Source organism: Carcharodon carcharias, chromosome 17 (genome assembly GCF_017639515.1).
Source record: "Carcharodon carcharias isolate sCarCar2 chromosome 17, sCarCar2.pri, whole genome shotgun sequence".
Lineage (NCBI taxonomy): Eukaryota > Metazoa > Chordata > Chondrichthyes > Lamniformes > Lamnidae > Carcharodon > Carcharodon carcharias.
In genome coordinates this window covers 86,293,245-86,314,638 of record NC_054483.1, presented here as the reverse complement: position 1 = coordinate 86,314,638, position 21,394 = coordinate 86,293,245, and the positions used below count along the sequence as shown (strand labels likewise).

The 21,394-nt window shown below is 38.5% G+C and overlaps 1 protein-coding gene across 2 annotated transcripts in view; it reads right to left on the bottom strand.

Moving 5' to 3' along the window:
* mgmt (O-6-methylguanine-DNA methyltransferase) overlaps positions 1-21,394 on the bottom strand; it is a 476,635-nt gene that overhangs the window by 292,207 nt on the left and 163,034 nt on the right. For both annotated transcript variants that reach the window (XM_041209841.1, XM_041209840.1), the window contains one exon: positions 1,768-1,907. In XM_041209841.1, coding sequence (XP_041065775.1) covers positions 1,768-1,907 — 140 coding nt within the window. The remainder of the gene's footprint in view (positions 1-1,767; positions 1,908-21,394) is intronic.

Genomic DNA, 21,394 nt, shown 5'->3' with positions numbered 1-21,394 from the left:
AGGGATTTTTCAATGATTGGGTCGAGGATATTGGCTTGCCTCAGTTAAAAAATGCAAATAATACACATTATGCAGCCATAAGGTTCAGCATGCCATCAAATGGGATCAACCATAACATACTGATCCCAGGAACACTGTTTACTTTAAAAGTAAGGTTCTTCATACAGAAGCTAAAAAAAACTTTAATACTCCACTGTGGCAAAAAAAATATTTGACTATTTATCTCTTCAGCTTGAAAAACATACTACATTCCATTCCAATTCAGCTGTAAGGTAAAATTCCCACTCTCTCAACTTATTTAAGCGAATGAAAGCATAATACAGATACATGCGCTAGCTACTGAAAAGGATCTTATTTATTAGATTGCAGGAAGGTATAGTTGTACTTATGTATTGTGAAAGACTAAATTTGAATTTTTTTGCCCACAAAGTTTCTAGAGGTGCTAGTGGATAATGGCATGGTGAGGGCAATGGGATTCCAGAATGTTGGTGAACAGCAGGACAGTGTATCTCCTTAGCCAATGAGGTTAAGAGATTGAGAAGTAAACAGAGGTATGATGGAGCAATACAGTCAGTGAATTAAACTCAAATTAGGTACAGAAAGATAATTAAGGAGAGAAAAAGAAAGTTTAGATTGAGAGGAAGGAGACAGAAATGAAAAGATTTTAAAAAAAAATTTATTTGACATTTTTATAATCTCCTAAAAAAAATCACAACTTGAAGGAATGAGTCTCCACAGTTATAATTGGTTTACTTTGTGAGCAAGAGAGTTTGATCAACAATAACTGGCAATTATTATATCATTAAAAGAATGCTTATGCTGATAATTACTCAACGTTAATTTCCCATTAAACATACAACAGAAAGTTATGCCGTAACTTCATGAAAATAACAGGATGGTCGAACGTGAGATCCTGTTTTTCATGAAGCGAATGGTGGTGCAACACAATCATCCAACAACTCTCAGAGATTCATAAATCATAGATATCTCTACCTCGTCACAACTTGTTGGCTTGTTTGTGCATTAATAACAGAATGCATTGTTCAGATTATTTTTTCAGCAATGCCTGTCCAAAGAATAATTCTCACATCTTTACCTAGTGATGTCACTTCAATACAATTGTAATGTATGGCAGAAGGCACACTAAAAAGTTTCCTGTAATATAAAGCTTTGTGTAATACACTCTTAATCAGACAGTTCTTTTCACACTTAAAATTTTTACTCACTATTATTGTTCAAATTTATAATGAGTTTATTTAAGGAGATTCTAGTTACTGTGAATGAGTTTCACTGCTTCTATTTACAACATTCAGATCAATATCTCAGCACATTCATTCGAGTTTTGTCATACACTTAAAATGTAAGTACAAATGGTGCCATGCCATTCTAGTGATGGTAATTTTCTTTAAATTCACTTATGACTCAATTAAAGTTTATAATTCAGCTTTGTTACAAAACGATCAACAAAAAGATTTTTCATTTGTTTTAGTGAATAATCTATGTTGGCTTAAACTTCACTTCACATACGAGGAACATAGAGAAGGTGAGGACTCTGACAGCAAAACACAAATTTTTAAGTAATTCACTTATGGCACTCAGATTTCTTCTTTAAAATCTGTTCATTAATTCAATGCAAGTTATTGCTTTATTATATGATAAAAGAGCATTGTTTTGATCGAATGTATTATTACATGGGGGTCTTTTTTTTTACCTCTGTCGATAATTATACTTCATCAAATATATGAAGGCCATTCATAACATACACACCTATCCTTGGGTTCAAAACCGCCCTGGAGCTCAATGGAGTGAATGCCTTCTTCACAGCCAGATACTTGTATGGTACCAATAGGACTTTGCAGAGCTGCTGTAACTTGCTTGCAGTGGCTTGTGTTGTTCTTCTTGGCGACCTACATGAACAAATAACTGGTCCTTATAAATGTTTAAACAATTTCCCCCTCCTGTCCTAACTTCAGCCAAGTGTTATTTTAAGCTATGTTAGTCCTCTGAGCACTTATGGTTCAATAATTATATTAAAAAATTTGAACAAGCAAATAATGTGGGTAGAAAAACATTCACTTTGATTTGAATGTTTAGTTTTATACATTTACAATCTTTTTCATGTAATATTCTTATTTTCTTCTTTTACCTCCCCAATTCTCCTAAGACCATATCCCCCACCTGCTGGTACCCACACCTCTACTTCAACCTAACAACACACCAATGCTAGATGAGTTTGCACTTTCCTCACAAAGCAATAACTGAGTTGTGCCAGATGCTAGCCAGCTGTGGGCAGAGCTCACAAGGGAGACCTTCAGCTAAATGAGTCTTGCTATCATGGTTCCCCTTTGGCAAGGAACTGAACTCAATTTTTTGCTGACATAGCTCCATGATTACCACAGCTCACATTCAGGAAAAATTCTGCTACTCCTTCTCATAGACATTCCATCACTTTACCCCAATTTTTGCTGCACATTTCTCAACATTGATAAAAATATTTCAATAAAAATATGTCTAACAACTTTCCTAATGTTAAAGGCCATCTTGCTTTTCCTCGGTGCCCACTATTGCCTGGCTTGTCAATCCTAGCCTCCAATTTGTACAGTGGTAGCATATTTTGGAAGATTGAAGTGGCATTTCACTGTCATTATTTGTATTCTGAATTCCCATTAAGTAAGTAAGTAAAAAGGATGAAGGTGTGTGTGCCACGCTATGAAAGAATAAAAAGACTGCCGCTTAAATTTCACAATGTCAGGGCATCCCAAAATGTTTTACAATTACATACATTTAAAATGTAGTCACAGATGTAATGTACGAAACACAACAGCCAAGTTGGGCAGAGGAAGCTCCCATAAACAGCAGGGGTAATGGCCTGATGATGTGTTTCTGGTGAGTCTTTTGAGTTTGAATATTGGCCAAGACACCAGGGAGAATTCTGTAGCTCTACTTTACACAGTGTCATGGGATATTTTACACCCACCTGAGGGGGCAGTTTTGGACTGAGTTCAACATCACATCCAAAAGGTGGCACCTTCAGCAATCCAGCATGGAATGTATGGATGCACACAGTACTGCATGGAAATGCCAGCCTAGATTTTGTGACTTGAACTCATAACCTTCTGACTCAGAGGTGAGTGTACTATCTACTGAGCTGTAGCTGACACATATGGGATACAATCTAGATGCCAGAAAGCATTCCTTAAAGGAGGGCTAGAGCAGATGCTAGAAATGAGATACACATATGTGAATCTCTCACTACTTCCCAATAAACTTTTGTCTTAAACCCTTCTCCCCTATCCTCTCCATCCTCACCTCCAACAAGGAGTACAAGGAGCTCATGGACTTCTTTGTCACCAAGATTGAGAAAATCCGATCAGTTGCCTCGGCCGTATCGCTCCCTTCCACCAGCCAACCGGCCAAACTTCCTATAATGTTCCCGCCTGGCCTAGCCATGAATTCTCATCTTTCTCCAGTTTCTTTCTATTTCCCCTCATGGCCTCTCTGAGTTCATCTTGTCCACCCCCTGTTCCCACTAAACTGATCATCCAACTTCCCCTCCTTGTCCCCACGTCAGCTGATATTATAAATGGTTTACTCTCTTCAGGTGTTGTTGCTCTCTTCTTTAAATCTGCTGTCATCATCCTGTTCCTCAAAAACCCAACACTTGACCCCACCTTCCTTGAAAACTGCCATTCTCATTTTCCACAGAACTGTTGGAGTCCCTCCAATTGGTGAGGAGAGGGGGGAATTTCCAAAACATCACAAAACCGAATTGGCTCTTATCAAAGTCACAATTGACATTCTGTGCATCTGTGACAAAGGTAAACTTTCCCTCCCCTAATCCTTCCTCACCTGTCATGATTGACCACACCATCCTCCTCCAATGACTCTCCACTCTTGTCCAGCTAGGTAAGACAGCTCTCACCTGGTCCCATTCTTATCTATTTAATTGTAGCTAGAGAATCACTTGCAATGGCTCCTCTTCCTGCTCCCAACTGGAACTCTGCTTTCCCCCAAGGCTCCTTGGCCCCCTCATACTCTCATCCACATGGTGCCTTTTGGTGACATCATCAGAAGTAAAAGCATTAGTTTTCACATGTACGTTGACAACACCAAGTTCCACCTCAGCACCACCTCTCTTGATTCCTGCAATGTTGCTAAATTATCAAACTTTTTCTCTGATATCCAGTACTAGACAAGTAGAAATTTCCTCCAGTGAAATACTGGGAAGACTAAGGTAATTGTTTTCAGTCCCAGTTCTAAACTCCTTTCCCTAACTATTGACTCCATCCCTCTCCCTGGCAAAGGTCCAAGATTAAGCCAGTATGCTCGCAACTTCAGTGCCACGTTCAGCCCCACGATGAGCTTCTGTCCTCTTTTTATACCATTACTAAGACCACCTATTTCTACCTCCGTAACATTGCCTGACTCTGCTCTTGCTTCAGTCTACATGCTGCTGAAACCTTCATTCATTCCTTTGTTACCCCTAGACTTGACAATTCCAACACACTTCTGGTTGGTCTCCCACATTCTACCATCTGTAAACTTTAGGTCATCCAAAAATCTGAGGCTCTTGTGTTAACTCGCACAAAATCCCATTCATCTGTTAGCACTGTGTTCATTGACTTATATTGGCTCCTGGTCAAGCGCGTCAAAATTTTTAAAATTCTCAACCTAGTTTTTAAATTCCTCCATGGCCTCATCTTTGCCCATCTGCTCCAGCCCTACAACCCTCCTGAGATATCTGTTCTCTTCTGGCTTCTTGAGTATGCCTGATTTTAATTGCTCCACCATTGATGGCCGTGCCTTCAGCTGTCTAGGCCCCAAACTCTGGAATGTCTTTCCTCTACCTTTTGATCTCACATTCCTCCTTTAAGACGCTCCTTAAATCCCACCTCTTTCATCAAGGTTTTGGTCATCTGACTTAATATCTCCTTATGCAGCTCAGTATTATACTCTATTTTATAATGCCGCTGTGACATGCCTTGGGACATTTTATCATGTCAAAGGTATTATATAAATGTAAGCTGTTGTTATAAACTGCGAGTAAAGGAACACTCACTGAAGGAAAATGTACAAAGGTTACTTTGGTACCTTCAGCATATTGCTCCAAAGTTACAGATGATTATACAGTAAAGGCAAAGTTTCTACAACTAGGAAAGATGCTTATTAGAACGAATCATTACAAATTATGATTAATTCCAGTTATGTGGGACAGTGGTATTGTATGAAGTAGCACTGACTGTCAGGTTCATCTTCTTCCACAGAGCTTGGATCATGCCATGTCTCAGTTTATTTTCATCAGAGCTAAAATGCTGGGCTTATTACAGAAAATTATACCTGAACTGAGGAGCCTTTACATTTGTAACTTAAAACAGTACAAGTCTCAGACACTGCGTTGAGCCAGATACAAAATCCTTTAAGTCGCTCCCCTTCCCCCTTCCCAGACTCCTAGAAAAATATCAATGAGAGCTCAACAATAACATCTAATGAAGGCACACTGAGAAAAATCAAACGGTTGCACAGGCCAAGCAGAAGTTCAGCTTCAATGTCCTTCCAGTGGTAAACTGACCGTGGAGGAAAATTTAGTGTCTAGTTGTCATTGTTAATGCTTTTCCCTCATAGACTGGCTTTGAATCATCAAGGGGGTGGGAAAGGGACTTTCCGGATTTCATTCTTTCTAAATTGATCTTTAAGAGAAAAAACTTTCTTGCCTTCCACCGGAGATTATGTGGCTGCTGGTGGTGGGGTTTGTTATGAATCAATGAATCATGATAGTTAAGGTGCCATGATTGTGAGGGGCAGTTTCAGTGGAACATCTGGTCATGTCATCATTTTCATATACTCAGTTTTTTTTTTAAGATATTGCACTCCACTCAAGTATTGTGGCAACACCAAATGGCATTTCTTTTGCCTTACTCTTAACCACTTTTGAGTCGTATGACAATATCACTGATGTACAGAAAATGGTACAAAATGTAAAATCTGCCACTAGTGCAAGACATTTAAAAGTATTTAAAAATGGTATAATTAGAAATGTAAATGCAAGGTAGCAGAAATATGAAAATAAATATCTTGCAATTAAGAATATATTGTCCTCTATAAAATTATATTTGAGAAAAGGTTATGCTATGGTGAAAAGCAATGATGAAAAGCAAAACGTAAGAAAAACTTATTAATCTTCAGCAGATAACTCAAGTGTACAAAACAACTTGATTTACATAAACCCTGGACTATTCTCTGAAGATGCCTTTAATAAAGTGAGATTTAATTGTTCAATCCTTATTCCAGCAGGGGAAGACCCAGCAAACTACTACTTTCTGATCCAAAACAGCCATTAATTTGAAACAATGAGGGCAATTTTAACCCCATCCATCCAGTAGAATCACCACGATGCTATACAGGTTACACAGCTGCTACAGTATGGTCAGCACAATGGAGATGCACTGAAAAATATGCTCCTCGCTCAGGAGTTAAGACTCGCACCATTAGTTAGGTAGAATCGTGGCCTCTTGTTTAAGATAAAATGAAAGAGCTATAGCTTGGAAGCTTTTTGCCGATTTAACTAGGACAAAAATGGGGAGAAGAACTGGTTCATTTCCTATTGCAACATGGCACCTTGACATGCATAAACAACACACAATTATATATTAGAAAACGGGATACCTAAGATTGAAGAGTAACAAGACTATAATCTAATCAAGGTGTTCAGATGACATCAGTGATTTATGAATATTAACTGAACCCTGGGATTAAATTACTGCCTTGGACTCACTCCCTGAACTCAGTATTTTATTTAATTTAGCTGGTTTCATTTTTAAGGCTCAAAATAAAATTGTAGTTGCTTTCCAATCTGCAGAATTAGAGCAAATATAAGTTTATTAATGCTGTGGGAAAGTGAAATTAAATGTCAAGTTCTCCAACAACAAAACAAAGCACAATTTTCATGTTATAATTTTCCAATATTGTGTGTATTTAATGCTTTTGTGACAAACTCACCATTAAACAAGTGGCTGATAATATTCATTCAAATTTACAAAGAAACCCTTTGCTCTTCTGGGGATTGATTTTAATACCCTGTCCAGCGGGAACAGTGTAGTGAGGGTTAAACTCGTCTGAGCGTATTAAAGACTACAGCATTCCCACCTGCTGGCATTTTATCTCCAATAACTTTGAAATTAGCCAAGCTGCATGCTGCAGGCAGGTGGGAGTCTAACTTCATTGAATCCTTGGCATCCTCCTGAATGCGTTTTCCTCCTGCCTGTCATTTCCACAGAAGGGCAGGATGCTGACCTGCATTATTTAAATGAGGCCCACACAACACAACGTGCTCACTGGAAGAGATTTCCTCCAGCTCTGCAGCTCCAAACTCCCCTAGATAAAATCAGCCCCACTTTTACTGAAACAAAATTGTTCACACAAGTGCATAGGATGTAGCCAGGTTTATTAGATAACTATTAAAACTCAATGGGCGTTAATGTTAAGAACCTCATCATTCCTTCTGGAACTGAGAAACTACTATGATAGACCTTCATTCAAACTTGATAAACAGAACCTCAAAATACATACCTGATTTAGGAGAATATGATTTTATAGATATATTAGTGTAACCATAGTTCAAATTAACCTGTGATTTGTGTATCTCAGCTTGCTTATAGGTGGATAACTAATAGTCACAGAAGGGTGGGATAATAAAATAATAGGTGATAAATGCCTCTCATTGGTACATCAACAAGGAACGTGTCTGACCCAGTGGTACATGTATTGACAAACAATAGCACGCCCCTCTGTGGCAGAGCTTCATGAACATTCGGTTCTTGTTATTCTGATGTGTTTAAGTTGCAACAAAATTGGGATAAATGAGATACACCTCAGGCAAAGAAGCCATGAATCTGAAATTGATGAGAGAATGAAAACAACTAGGAAATAGCAATCATAGCATATTTAGATTAGCAAAATATCCAAAGACCACGAATAGAATAGCTTTCTAAAAAGGGACATTATGTTTAATCAATGTTAATAAATTTTTTAAAGAAATAATAGAAATATTAGATTAAGGCAAGGAGTGGATGTGGTATATGTGAAAATCCAGTAATCCATGAAGGTACCAAATAACTGACAAAACAAAAGTCAGGGGCCAGATAGCAGAATAAATTGAAAGATGGCTACGTAACAGCAATCAAATTTCACATTTTATTTTAGGAGTTTCCTTTTTATGAATTCAGAAGCAAAGGATATCTAGGTAATATTCCCCATAATTTCTACATAGTTGTTCATCTGTTACTTCCCAACATTTATTTTATTGCAATGGATAACAACAAGAACCTAGAACAGCTAATCACAATAGGACTAGACAGGCAAGATTGAGAATATGTTCAAATGATCAGGTTGTCAAGAGTTCCAGGAAATCATTTGGGAATTAGCCTGTCAGTATTGTGGCAATTTTGAGCAACTAGCAACCCATCGTCATGAAAACATTTTAATTGAGGACTCCTATCAACTAATCTTATGCAATTATAAACCCATTGGGATTGAGAATGAATAAGGAGAAAGTATGTTGCAAAGAGCAGGGTGCTGTAGCCTAAATAATATTGTAGTTGAGAATGTATATATCAATCCATTCCCATTTATATCTTAAAAAATTACACTAATCAACAAGTAAATTCTTATCAAGAATTCAAATGATTAAGGTCAGTGTTGCTTTGCTAATTAAAACTAAACTTCCACTATGAAAACATTTATGAAAATAAGAAACTTAATGTAGATTTTTAGTGTTAAATGTATAGTCAGCTGTAGCACTGTGCTAACACTCTCACCTCTGAATCAGATTGCTGTATGTAGTAGTTTGCTATGGAGTTTCCTTCATTACACCAGTGACTCATCTTCAGAAAGTATTTCATTGCCTGTAAAGCACCTTGATAGTTCCGATGATAGTGAAAAGTGCTATATAAATACAAGTCTTTCATTTTCTTTTAGAATCTGATCCAGGTCTGTACATGATTCACTAAGAACAGAGTGTAATTGAGAAAGTGGAGGAAGTCAAGGATGCATCGGCATCGATAAGACACTGCTAAAGCGACTTATGGGGGGCGAGGGGAGCGAAATCCTCGCTAGAGATATGGGTCCAAATCTCTCTCGAGGAGTGGCAATCACCATTGGATTGCCCCGCATTTCTGGCTGACGCTTCCGATCCCGGTTTCTCTGGAAATGCGGGTTTACCTGAATTAGAACTGTTTCTTCGTAGCGCTGGATCATTGGAGAGGGGGGGGGGGGGGGGGGGGGGGGCGGGTGGAAGAGAAAAGTCACACATCCCTTTTTATGGCACTAGCTACTCTACTCTTGTAAGTATAAGTAAAGAGTTTAAATATCCCAAAGCCTCTTTGAAAAGCTACAGACAGAAGATAAGTTGTTGAGTGGATGGGGCGATGGGTAGGTGGGTGAAGTTCATAGCTGGGTGAGGTAGGCAAGGTGAGTCAGCTGGTAGGTGGGTTGGGGGGGGTGGTTGGGTTAGGTCAGGAGGGGTTGTCAGGTCTGGGAATAATCAGTTCTTGGGGGTGAATCGGAAGGTGGGGGCTAGTCAGGTTGGGTTGGAGGCTAGTCAGGTTGGGTTGAAGGCTATTCAGGTCTGGTCGGGCAAATTGGGGGCTGGGGAAAGTTGGGTAGCAGAGGCTAGTCAGGTGGGGTTGGTGAGAGTCAGAGTCAATGTGGGTGACTGGGGAGTTAGTTATATAGTTACACAAGTGTTAGACTAGTCTGTCTAACATTTCCAGGGTAACTATCCATGCAAGTAAGTCGGAACTGTCCAAAGTCTCTGAATCTAACTCAAGGGTTGGAGATTTTTTTTTTTAGGAGGGTCCCTAGGATCAGGGGAATTGCCAAATCAAAGTTCAGTCTTACCAGGCAATTTGCACAGGGTCGGAGAGGTGGGACTTCCGAGGGGTCCCATAAGGCATCTTCTGGGGTGCATCCGGTCTCCAGCGATCCGGCGACCAAAGATCTGGGCCATGCTAGTCACAATCGGACAACTAACTGTGAAACCTAACGTGGACAGTCCCGAATGAAACACATCAAACAACACTGCCTCACTTTTACTACTCAAGGCACATTGCCCAGGGTCAAGTAATTTCTATTTCTACAGAAACTTGGAAATGCCTCTACCATAACCATATACACATCAACATACTTGTGGTAGCACAGTGTTATTGTCACTGGATTAGTAATCCAGAGGCCCAGGCTAAAGCTCTGTGGGCATGGGTTCAAATCCCACCATAGCAGCTTGTGGAATTCAAATTCAATTAAAAATCTGGAACACAAAGCTGGGCTCAGTAATGGTGAGTATGAAACTATCATTGTTGTAAAAACCTATTCCGGGGTTCTGTCATCCTTACCCGGTCTGGCCGACATGCAATTCCAGATGCACAGCAATATCATTGACTCTTAATTGCCCTCCGAAATGGTGTAGCATGACCATGTCCATACAATCTACCTACCAGTGCACAGAATGAACTTCTGGCAGTAAACAGATAGGACAGTTTCAATACCAGTATATCGATCAATAAAGGTTCAGTTCCAGTTTTCACCATAGGAAGAACAACCAAATTGGTATTTAATTTGATTGCTTTATAATGTAATCTGTAGAACAATTTACAATGTTGTTTCTGCAGAGTTCGAAATGGAAAGGGTTTCTTAAGTATCCTAAATGAACAGTCTGCCAACTGTTTTATGCCAAACCAGTATTAAAAATAGAAAGAAAAAATATCTAAAATCTAAACATTTACAGTTCTAAAATTGAATATTTTACTTCAGCAGGTTAAAAACTATTTTCAATCATGCTATTTTCTTCATTCAGAAAACATTATGCATGATAGCATTTTCTCTGGTTTGGTGCATTTTTAAATTTCAGGTTTAAAATATTCATTATTGACATTGGATTACACGAACCCACACTGGCAGAAATTAAAGGACAGAAGAAGCGAGTATAAAGCACAAAAAATATTTGCAAGAAATAAAAGCTGAAGTACACGCATTTATTATTTTTAAAGCTTCTTTTTTACACAAATTTAAAAATTTCCCTTGCCAAATAAAGAAATAACTTCATGAATCCTGAATATTTTAGGTGGGATAGGTAACTAGATCACTCTTTGCCACATAAATAAAATATTTAACATCTGAAAGTCAAATGTTTAAATAACCCATTATTTGCTGTAAACTGTAAATAAATAAGCCAAAAATAATAATTTCTTTTTACACCTGCCATTAAGTTTAGTAAGTCAAAATGTTTGTCATAAATCATGCTTTTAAAAGACATGACCCATGTGATTGCTAATCTTGAGACTGACATACTACTCAGGTGTATCTCAGATATGTACCTTTTTTTTCCCCTTGCAGTGACCCAGTACTTCATCCATTTAAGAAGTGTCAGTCCCTTATAACTAAGGCCCGAGTTCAAATGATTCAGATGATAAAGTGTCACCCTGTGGCCCTGATCTTCAGATTTACAGCTTCCATAGAAACACATTCACTTCCATCCTATGACTTTCCTGTTAATACCTATGATACCATCTATCTCTGCTGAGATACTTTTACAATGTCAAAGATATCCTTTGCTTATTTTGCCTGCAGAATTTACCGTTCAAAATACCATCCTTCATTGACTTTAGACATCTTTACTTAGCCTCTTGCTAGTATTGCCTTTCTCATGTAGTTCAGGATTGGGTGACAAATGAAATGCCCTAAAGAAATGTTCTTTACAAGCTGGGAGAAATATAAAGGACCATTATCTATACCTGAATGCCACCGTAAACAGCTTATATTTAACAGTTATCAATTCAAAACTTTGATTCCCATTTAAACAGGTTATTAGAAGATGTACAGTTGTTAGCTGGGGGAAAAAAAAAACATATCCTGAACTTTAACCAGCAATGGTCGACTGAAAGGAATGTTTATCAGTGAAATTATTTACAAGAGCTGCTTTGATTATCTAAATTCAAACACAAGTATCAACGTAAACTTGTTGATTTTTATTTTAGAAAATATCAACCATAATGCTGTATTCTAACTTTTGGGAGATAGATTTTGCACCCTGCTTGGAAACTAAAAGGCTTTTAAACAAATTTTCTGGAAAATAAAGATTACAATCATCAGGTAATGTAGAATAAATGATAGCCAAGTAACAAATATAGAGTGGCTAAATGTGCATTTTTAAAATGTTACTCAAATGAAGGCTGATATACAAGAGTTCAGACAAGTGTTTCATAAAAGAGCAAAATAAATCGTTTTCAGCTCTTGGTCTTCACTGTATACTTTGGATTATATAAGGATACATATTAATCTTTATATAATTTGATGATTATCTGTTGTGCTGTTTATCTATGACTAAATGAAAGTTGTGCAGTGTAGTAAATTGTACTGTAACAAAGTAATTTTAAGGTATATTTTAATACCAACAAAAAATCCATATATACACATTATATAGGCATTGAGGTATTTATCACTTCAATTTCTCACCTCTAAAATAGTCTAATCTAATACTTTCTGAATCTTTTTGACAAGTTATATAACCATTTGAATCTTGTAATGTATGATTGACTTGGGGGAGGGGAGCCAAACAGCACTTTCAATAGGATCAGTTTAATTGAACTCTACCAAAAATCACTATTTACTTTAAAATGTTAAGGGTGAGTATTAGGTGCTCAAAAATGCTGTTACAATATCTTACAATCTGCCAAAATTATGTATATTTTTATGCTAATTATTACTAAGTAGAAATATATAACATCACAATGCATTGTATGAATGTTTGGGAAAGTTTCGAAACACTTGACATGTTTGAAATTTCCTTGTGGGTTTACCTGATCAGCCACCACAACTTTGACAAATTCTGTTTATGCATGTCAGGAATTTCCGCCAAAATATGGTGGACAATCAGGAGAACAGTCAAAGAAATTCCAGACAAAGATTTCAGGGTATCCAACTAATAAGTTGCACATTAGACAGTTACATTTTGTTGCAAATAATTTATTCCTCTCAAAACATATTTGAAGGGGAAGAAAATAACATTAAGGGTTTTAGTTTCCAGCTTTTGTTTATAGAACTATATGGCTCACACAAATTGTTACATTTTTAAACTGGTCAAAAGCGAGAAAGAACTTCACAAGTTTACACATTTCCTGCTGTTCTAAGTGAGTTTGGCACTATTTTCTGGGACTGCTATCTACTGCTCCATAGCAGCTGCAATAAGAAACAGAAGAGGGCTAATACTAACAGCTGGTAGGAGTGAAGAATTGTTTCAAACCAATGTACTATGTCAGTAAAGTAGTTGAATAGGAAGCCTGCAATTTAATAGATGAGACTGATGATCCCTATCATTCTGGACTCGATTGCAATGGTATCTGGTATGAAACATCTGAAGCAGACATAGACGATTAAATTGGAAATAGCAAATGGCAGGGTGATTGGAAGTCTGGTATATTATAACTCATTCTTTTTCCTACCTCCACCTCTCCATCTTATTGCTTCCAAGCCACCAATAAGGATATAATACTAAGGAGTTTCTTGAAGTGCTGTGAAATTGTCACATTGTGAGATACAGTTCTAGATGATTTGGTTGTATATAAATGCAATTGTAACAACAACTAATACACAACACAGGAATACAACCATCACTAGTAGCTAAGTGATTTTTTTATTAAAAATCAATTTGCCATGATATTAATCTTTGCAGTTTAAAGAAAAGGTGGGGTTAAAATGGGCTTGACGGAGGTATGTAAAACATGAAACCGCGCAAAGATAAACAAAGATTACCACTTCAAAGCCAGAAAAATAAAATTAGAGACATAGATATAGATTAGAGAAAAATAAACACAGAATAGAAAGAAAGTTTTTGCTTAGAATGATTTCTAATATCTCTCACAGTAAACTCACAGAAACAAACATTTTGGGGGTGTTGAAAATACTGTTGGACAATATCACAGGAGAGTTAAGATTATAGGGATAAGATTAAAAAGGCCGAAAGCCTTGCCTCAGTTTTAGGTTTTGTAATGTTCTTATTATATTGACAATTTTTATAAATGTTAGTCATTGTATTGGGAGCTATTATTTTATGCAGTCTTTTACCTGGTATTTTCAAATTTGATTGTGGATTTTCTACTCCAGTGCAATAGCAACAGAATTTAAAGTAAACATTTTACTTGTTCACCTATATACTGATGGTTTCTTTGTTTATAAATATGGTTCATTGGAAACTATCACAGCAACTTTGCTACTGGAGGGGCCTTGACACAGGAATAAAGTTTTTTGTTAAGTAGAGTCAATTTCTTATTCGCAGGGTGATTTCAATTGTAAATAACCTATCTGAAAATACAAAACTTAACAGTACTTTCTTCTGGTGCTTAAATTGAAATTTTAAATGCTTGAAAACAATCAGAATATAATTAAATTCTACAATCTATAAATTTACACAATGTAAATTTGAACTTTGTCATTACTCTTTTGATTAAATTCAGTTCAGGACATTGCTTAGTGTACTCTCTCCTTATGCCCTGCCTGTACCTAATTTGGAGAACAGCTATTCCACGAGGTTGAGGACTGTCTACCTGTGATGGAATACTCTCAGCAATCCAAATAATTTGTCTTTTAGATTGGCATCAAATGTATTCATTCTGAGGCATAACACTGTCCTTCTATCACAACATCTGCATAAATTATTTTATAAAAATTAAGATGTAATACTATAAAGGTAAAAATGTATATGGTAATAGCATACGTAATACATTGAGAGTTTGAAAAAATAAAAATAATGTAACCCTATTGAAATACAATATTGGCTATTAATGCCTTGATATAAAGCTTTAAGGTTGCAAACCAATTTCCTGAAATTCACCAATGCTCCTTTGACAGCACCTTCCAAACCCACAACCACTACCATCTAGAAGGACAAGGGCAGCAGACACATGGGAACACCATGACCTGGAAGTTCCCCTCCAAGTCAAGACTTGGAAATACATCACTGTTCCTTCACTGTCATTGGGTCAAAATCCTGGAACTCCCTTCCTAACAGCGCTCTGAGTGTACCTACACCACATGGACTGCGGCAGTTCAAGAAGGCAGCTCACCACCACCTTCTCAAGGGCAACTATGGATGGGCACATCTTGTGAATGAATAAAAAAAATATATATATCTATGAACCACATGATCTTATTATTCTGAACAATGACATGATATTCTGAATGTTTCATAATTTATTTTACACTGTTTTATTAATAGATTTGTATTAAAAAAAGTGAATGTGTTTAGATGATATTCATGAACTTTGTTGTTTGTAATATTTTCGAAATCTTTGGACCAAATTATTGTTTCATTAATGAGTGACTCGGCTTCTGAAGGCCTTACCTGATAGGGTGGTGGATGCAGATATATTTTCATTTCTTTCACGGGATGTGAGCCTTGCTGGCTAGACCAGCATTTATTGCCCATTCCAGATTGCCCTTCAGATGGCAGTGAGAAGCTGCCTTCTTGAACCTCTGCAATTCATGTGGTGTAGGACCAACCAAAGTGCTGCCCTTAGAGGGAGTTCCATGATTTTGACCCAGTGACAGTGAAGGAACTGCATTACATAGTTCCAAGTCAGGATAGTATGTGGCTGGGAGGGGAACATGCAGGTGGTGGTGTTCTCATGCATTCACTGCCCTTGTCCTTCTAGGTGGTAGAGGTCGTGGCTTTGCAAGGTGCCATCGATGAAGCCTCGGTGAGCTGCTGCAGTGCATCTTGTAGTGGTACATACTGCTGCTACTGTGCATAGGTGGTGGAGAGAATGAATGCTGAAGGTGGTGGATGGGGTGCCAACAAGCGAGCTTTGTCCTGGATGGTACTGAACTTCTTGAGTGTTGTTGGAGCTGCACTCAACCAGGCGAGGAGAGTATTCCATCGCACTGCTGATTAGGGCCATGTAGATGGGGGACAGGCTTTTGGGAGTCAGGGGGTGAGTACACTCTGCAGAATTCCTAGCCTCTGAACTGCTCTTGTAGGTACAGTATTTATAGTAGGGGATTCAGCAATGGTAATGCCATTGAATGTCAAGGAGTGATGGTTGGATTCTCTCTTGTTCGAGATGGTCATTGCCTGGCACTTGTGTGGTGTGAATGTTGTTATTTGCCACTTATCAGCCCAAGCCTGAATGTTGTCCAGGTCTTGCTGCATATGGACACAGACTTCTTCAGTATCTGAAACGTTGCAAATGGTGAACATTGCGCAATCAATAATGAACATCCAGACTTCTGACCTTATGATGACAAGAAGGCCATTGATGAAGTAAGTGAAGGTGGTTGAACCTAGGACACTACCCTGAAGAACTCCTGCAATGATGTCCTGGGACTGAGATGATTGACATCCAACACCACAACCATCGTCCTTTTTGCTAGGTAGGACTTCCACCTGTGGAGACTTTTCCCCAATTCCCATTGACTCCAGTCTTGCTAGGGCTCCTTGATGCCACACTCGGTCAAATGCTGCCTTGATGTCAAGGATAGTCACTCTCACCTCACCTCTTAACTTCAGCTCCATTTTCCTTGTTTGAACCAAGGCTGCAATGAGGTCAGGAGCTGAGTAGCTCCTCGTGGAACCCAAACTAAGTGTCAGTGAGCAGGTTATTGCTGAGTAAACACCACTTGATAGCACTGTCAATGACTTCTACCATTTTGCTGATGTTCAAGAGTAAACTGAAGGGGTGGTAATTGGCCTGGTTGGATTTGTATTGCTTTTTGTGGACAGGACATACTGGGCAATTTTCCACATTGATGGGTAGATGACAGTGTTGTAGCTGTATTGGAACAGCTTGGCTAAGGACGCAGCTAGTTCTGGAGCACAAGTCTTCAGTTCTATTGCCAGAATATTGTCAGGGCCTGTAGCTTTGCAGTATCCAATACCTTCAGCCGTTTTTTGAACTCATGTGGAGTGAATCAAATTGGCTGAAGACTGACATCTGTGATGCTGGGACCTCCAGGGGAGGTTGAGATGGATCACCCACTCGGCACTTCTGGCTGAAGGTTGTTGCAAATGCTTCAGCCTGATCTTTTGCACTCATGTGCTGGGCTCCCCTATCATTGAGGATGGGGGTATTTGTGGCACCTCCTCCTCCTCCTCCAGTGAGTTGTTTAATTGTCCACCACCCATTCAGAACTGGATGTGGCAGGACTGCAGATCTGATCTGTTGGTTGTGTGATCACTTAGCTCTGTCTATTACTCGCTGCTTATGCTGTTAGGCATGCAAGCAGCCCTTGTAGCTTCACCAGGTTGACACCTCATTCTCAGATATGCCTGGTGCTGACCCTGGCATGCCCTCCTGCACTTTTCATTGAATTAGGGTTGATCTCCTGGCTTGGTGGTAATGGTAGAGTGGGGGATATGCCAGTCATGAGGTTACAGATTGTGGTTGAGTACAATTCTGCTGCTGATGACCCACAGCACCTCTGGTTATCCAATCTCGAGTTGCTAGATCGGTTTGAAATCTATCCCGTTTAGCATGGTGGTAGTACCACACTACACTATGGAGCATATCTGCAATATGAAGGCAGGACTTCGTCTCCACAAGGATTGTGCAGTGGTCATTCTTATCGATACTCTTATGGTCAGGTGCATCTGTGGCAGGCAAGTTGGTGCAGCTGAGTTCAAGTATGTTTTCCCCTCTTGTTGGTGGTAGGTGGTGATCAGCAGGAGGTTTCTTGCCCAGGGACTGGAGTTGATGTTGAGGACCTCCAGGGCAACTCCCTCCCAACTATATACCACTGTGCTGTCTTCGCCACGGTGGGACAGGAAATACCCAGGGATGGTGATGGTGGTGGTCGTGCCTGGGACATGATCTGTAAGGTATGATTTCATGAGTATGACAATGTCAGGCTGCAGCTTAACTAGTCTGTGAGACAGCGCTCCCAATTTGGCACAAGCCCCCAGATGTTAGTAAGGAGGACTTTGCAGGGTCAACAGGGCTTGGTTTGCCATCATCATTTCTGGTGCCTAGTTCGATGTCAAGTGATCCGTCCAGTTTCACTCCTTTTTATTGACTTTTTAGCTGTTTGATACAACTGAGTAGCTTGCTAAGCCATTGCAGAGGGTATTTAAGAGTCAACTACATTACTGTGGATCTGGAGTCATATGTAGGCCAGACCAGGCGAGGGCGACTATTCTTCTTCCATAAAGAACATTTGTGAACCAGGTGGGTTTTGACAACAATCGACAAGGGTTTCATGGTCATCATTAGACTATTAATTCCAGATTTTTATTGAATTCAATTTGAAGCCAGAGCATTACCCTGGATTAGCAGTCCAGTGATAATGCCACTTTGCCACCGCCTCCCCTGTATTATGATTATTAATATCTTCCCAGAACCGTGTTTACCTTTTTAAAACAGAAGCTGTTGCAGTCCTCAAAGAGTTACTGTTAAAATGTTCACTTTTGTGCTATACTGTGAAATTTACTGCAAATTGTGCATGATTGAATTACCAATTGTACATCTAGAGAATTTCTTAAATTACACAGGGTGGAGGCTCGAGTGGTTGAGTGCTTAACTCCCAACAAGAGAGTAGAAATTCTAAATTACACGATTGCCTGTCTGTCCAATTTCCTTGCCTTGGTTGGCTGAGTTTCATCAGGTCTTGGCCAGACTGCTGGTTTCAGTACCATGTGGAGGGAGCTGTTCCATCATGGTGAGGAAAAACTGATGTGTACCAGCTTGCAATGCTTGAATTACACCTCCTGCTGGTTCATCAAGAAGAAAGTATTGACAAATACAATAGAGAAGTCTGCAGCTGTGACCATTGTTACCCTTCTGCTGGAGCACGGCAAGATTGTCAAGAAGGAAAAATATTTTAAAGAGGAAAAAAAACAGGGTAGGGATTGCAAAGATAAAGCAAGGATCCATAGCTGTGGACCAGGTAGATAGTGTTTTTTTATTAAATATTTCATTCTATTGGACTTTGCATATCCTCCATTCTATCAGTCAAGCAGTGAGGTAGACACACTACTGTGATGTAAACTATGGGGATCCTATTAGAACACATCTGCTTCCTCGCATTGGTGCCAGTATGAGCAGTCTGTTTTAATCACATCTTGTCCTAATTTACCCCCCTTCCCCCCCACCCCATCCCCACAGTATCTGCTGAGATCTGTTATGTTTGTCATCTTTTAGAACTCATTCAAGGAGAAAATCTGCAATAGAACATACCATTGAACCCCTCCCCCCCACTCCTCCACAACAGTGGAACGCTCTGGAGGCACATACATTCCATGAAAATACTTACATCTATTACAAACAGTTGTACAGGTTAACAGCTATAAGTAGATCTGACACTAGAAAAGCAATTTTGAATAATATTTGTATTGTGGAACCAGAGAGACGCTAAAATGGATTTTCACCACAAACTAGTTTGAGTAGACTTGCTGAATGTATGACATGAACAGGACATCCATGTTGCCAACACAAAACCGCTAGTGAGGATCCAAGTTTTGGTAACAATAACCACAAAAAAAAACAAAAATACCTGGAAAAACTCAGCAGGTCTGGCAGCATCTGCGGAGAGGAGCACAGTTAACGTTTCAAGTTCGAATGACCCTTCAACAGAACTTCTGTTGAAGGGTCATTCGGACTCGAAATTTTAACTGTGCTCCTCTCCGCAGATACCACCAGACCTGCTGAGTTTTTCCAGGTATTTTTGTTTTTGTTTTGGATTTCCAGCATCCGCAGTTTTTTGCTTTTATCTTAATAACCACAAAGATGCTGATATCACAAAGACCTAAAGCCACTCACATTGATTAGAAACAATTAATTGAAATTCCGTAATACAATTATACTTCAGAAGAAAATAAAGCAAAACTATTTTACTATTTCCTGTAGTTGCATTCCTGGCTAAAACTCCAACCCAATATATTTCTTTAAGTTCTGCATTTTCTATATTTTCCCCTTTGTCTATTTCACACTTTTTCTTACCTATGTCTTCTTTTGTCAGCTACTACTTTGTGTGCATTTCTTAATTTGTAATTCATACCTTAACCTCTTGCCTTTTTTTCTAATTCCTTCATCTGTCTAGTCTGCTTGTCTCCTGGTCGCCTTGAGTGTATTTCTCCACTTCCCATTACATTCTCTCTTTCTTTCTGTTTTCCCAACGCATCAAGCAAACCACAAAAGCACATGCAACAGCTGAATCCTATTATAAACTCCAGATTACAGAAAGCACTGATTTACAGTTAATTGTCATGCACCAAGGCATTCACATACAGACGTGTTGAGGGTGGAGTATCTATAAACTTGTTCTCTACCCCGTGCAACCTTTTGTAAAAAAGAATCCTATTCCCAGCTTTGTATTTGATTAGCATTGAAAGACGGCATTGTGCTTGCCTAATAGTTTTATATTTTGGAACTGCTTTGCGGTGATAGCTCCAAAATGCATATAGAACTCTTCTCATGGAATATATCAGGTACTAGCTGATACTCCAAAAAGATTGCAAACTAATTGCCATCAACACTTTTGTACAAAATGAGTAATGTCTAGACCTGGAGAAAAGAATTAGATATTTGATTATATCATTAAATTCTATGCATGAAAACGGAATACCATGGTTAGCAAAAAATAAAATATTAAGTCCTACTTGTCATTAATAATAAATGAGGATAAAAAAGCTTGTACAAGATTTATTGGTGAGAATATTATGATTTATGACTTGATGTTTTATACAGAAGCGCACAACTTACCAGGTATCTACCTCTTACATGACTTTGAAAAAGCATATGCATCTGTGGCATTTTTCTCACACTACAGGCCTTTTATATTTTTAAACTTCAAACCTTTTATATGCAGATGGCTCAGCAATTTCTTTTACAAATGTCACATTTTTATGCTAATATAAATGGCTAAACATATTGTGAATAGAGCACTTCAATGTTATTGAAGCATTTTTTGCTGTGCTGTGAAATTCATATGTTTATGACTAAAAGGAGGTCTGATGAATTGAATTTGAAAGCACAAAGCAGATGGTGAAGCATGCAGTCCCTATGGTGATGACATAACTAGGTAATTTCTTGATGGTATACAAGCACCAAGTTTGAAGGAAGAACTGTTTAATTATGTATTAATTTATATCAGACCTAAAAATAAATCTAAAGAATCACAAAGTTGTTCGAATCTGAAAACATAATGGAATCACAAGCCATCATATTGGTCACTGTTGAATGTTAGAGAAGTGATTTATCTACCATAGCTATACAATTGAACAACATAGCTATTGAATGGGAGTTATTTTGAATTCTGCAAAGTAATCCAATTGTTTCTGTCTCCCTTATGTACAGAAGTTCATGATTTACAGTGCACAAGGTCCCGAACACAATCACGAGTTTAGCTACTTTCGAGA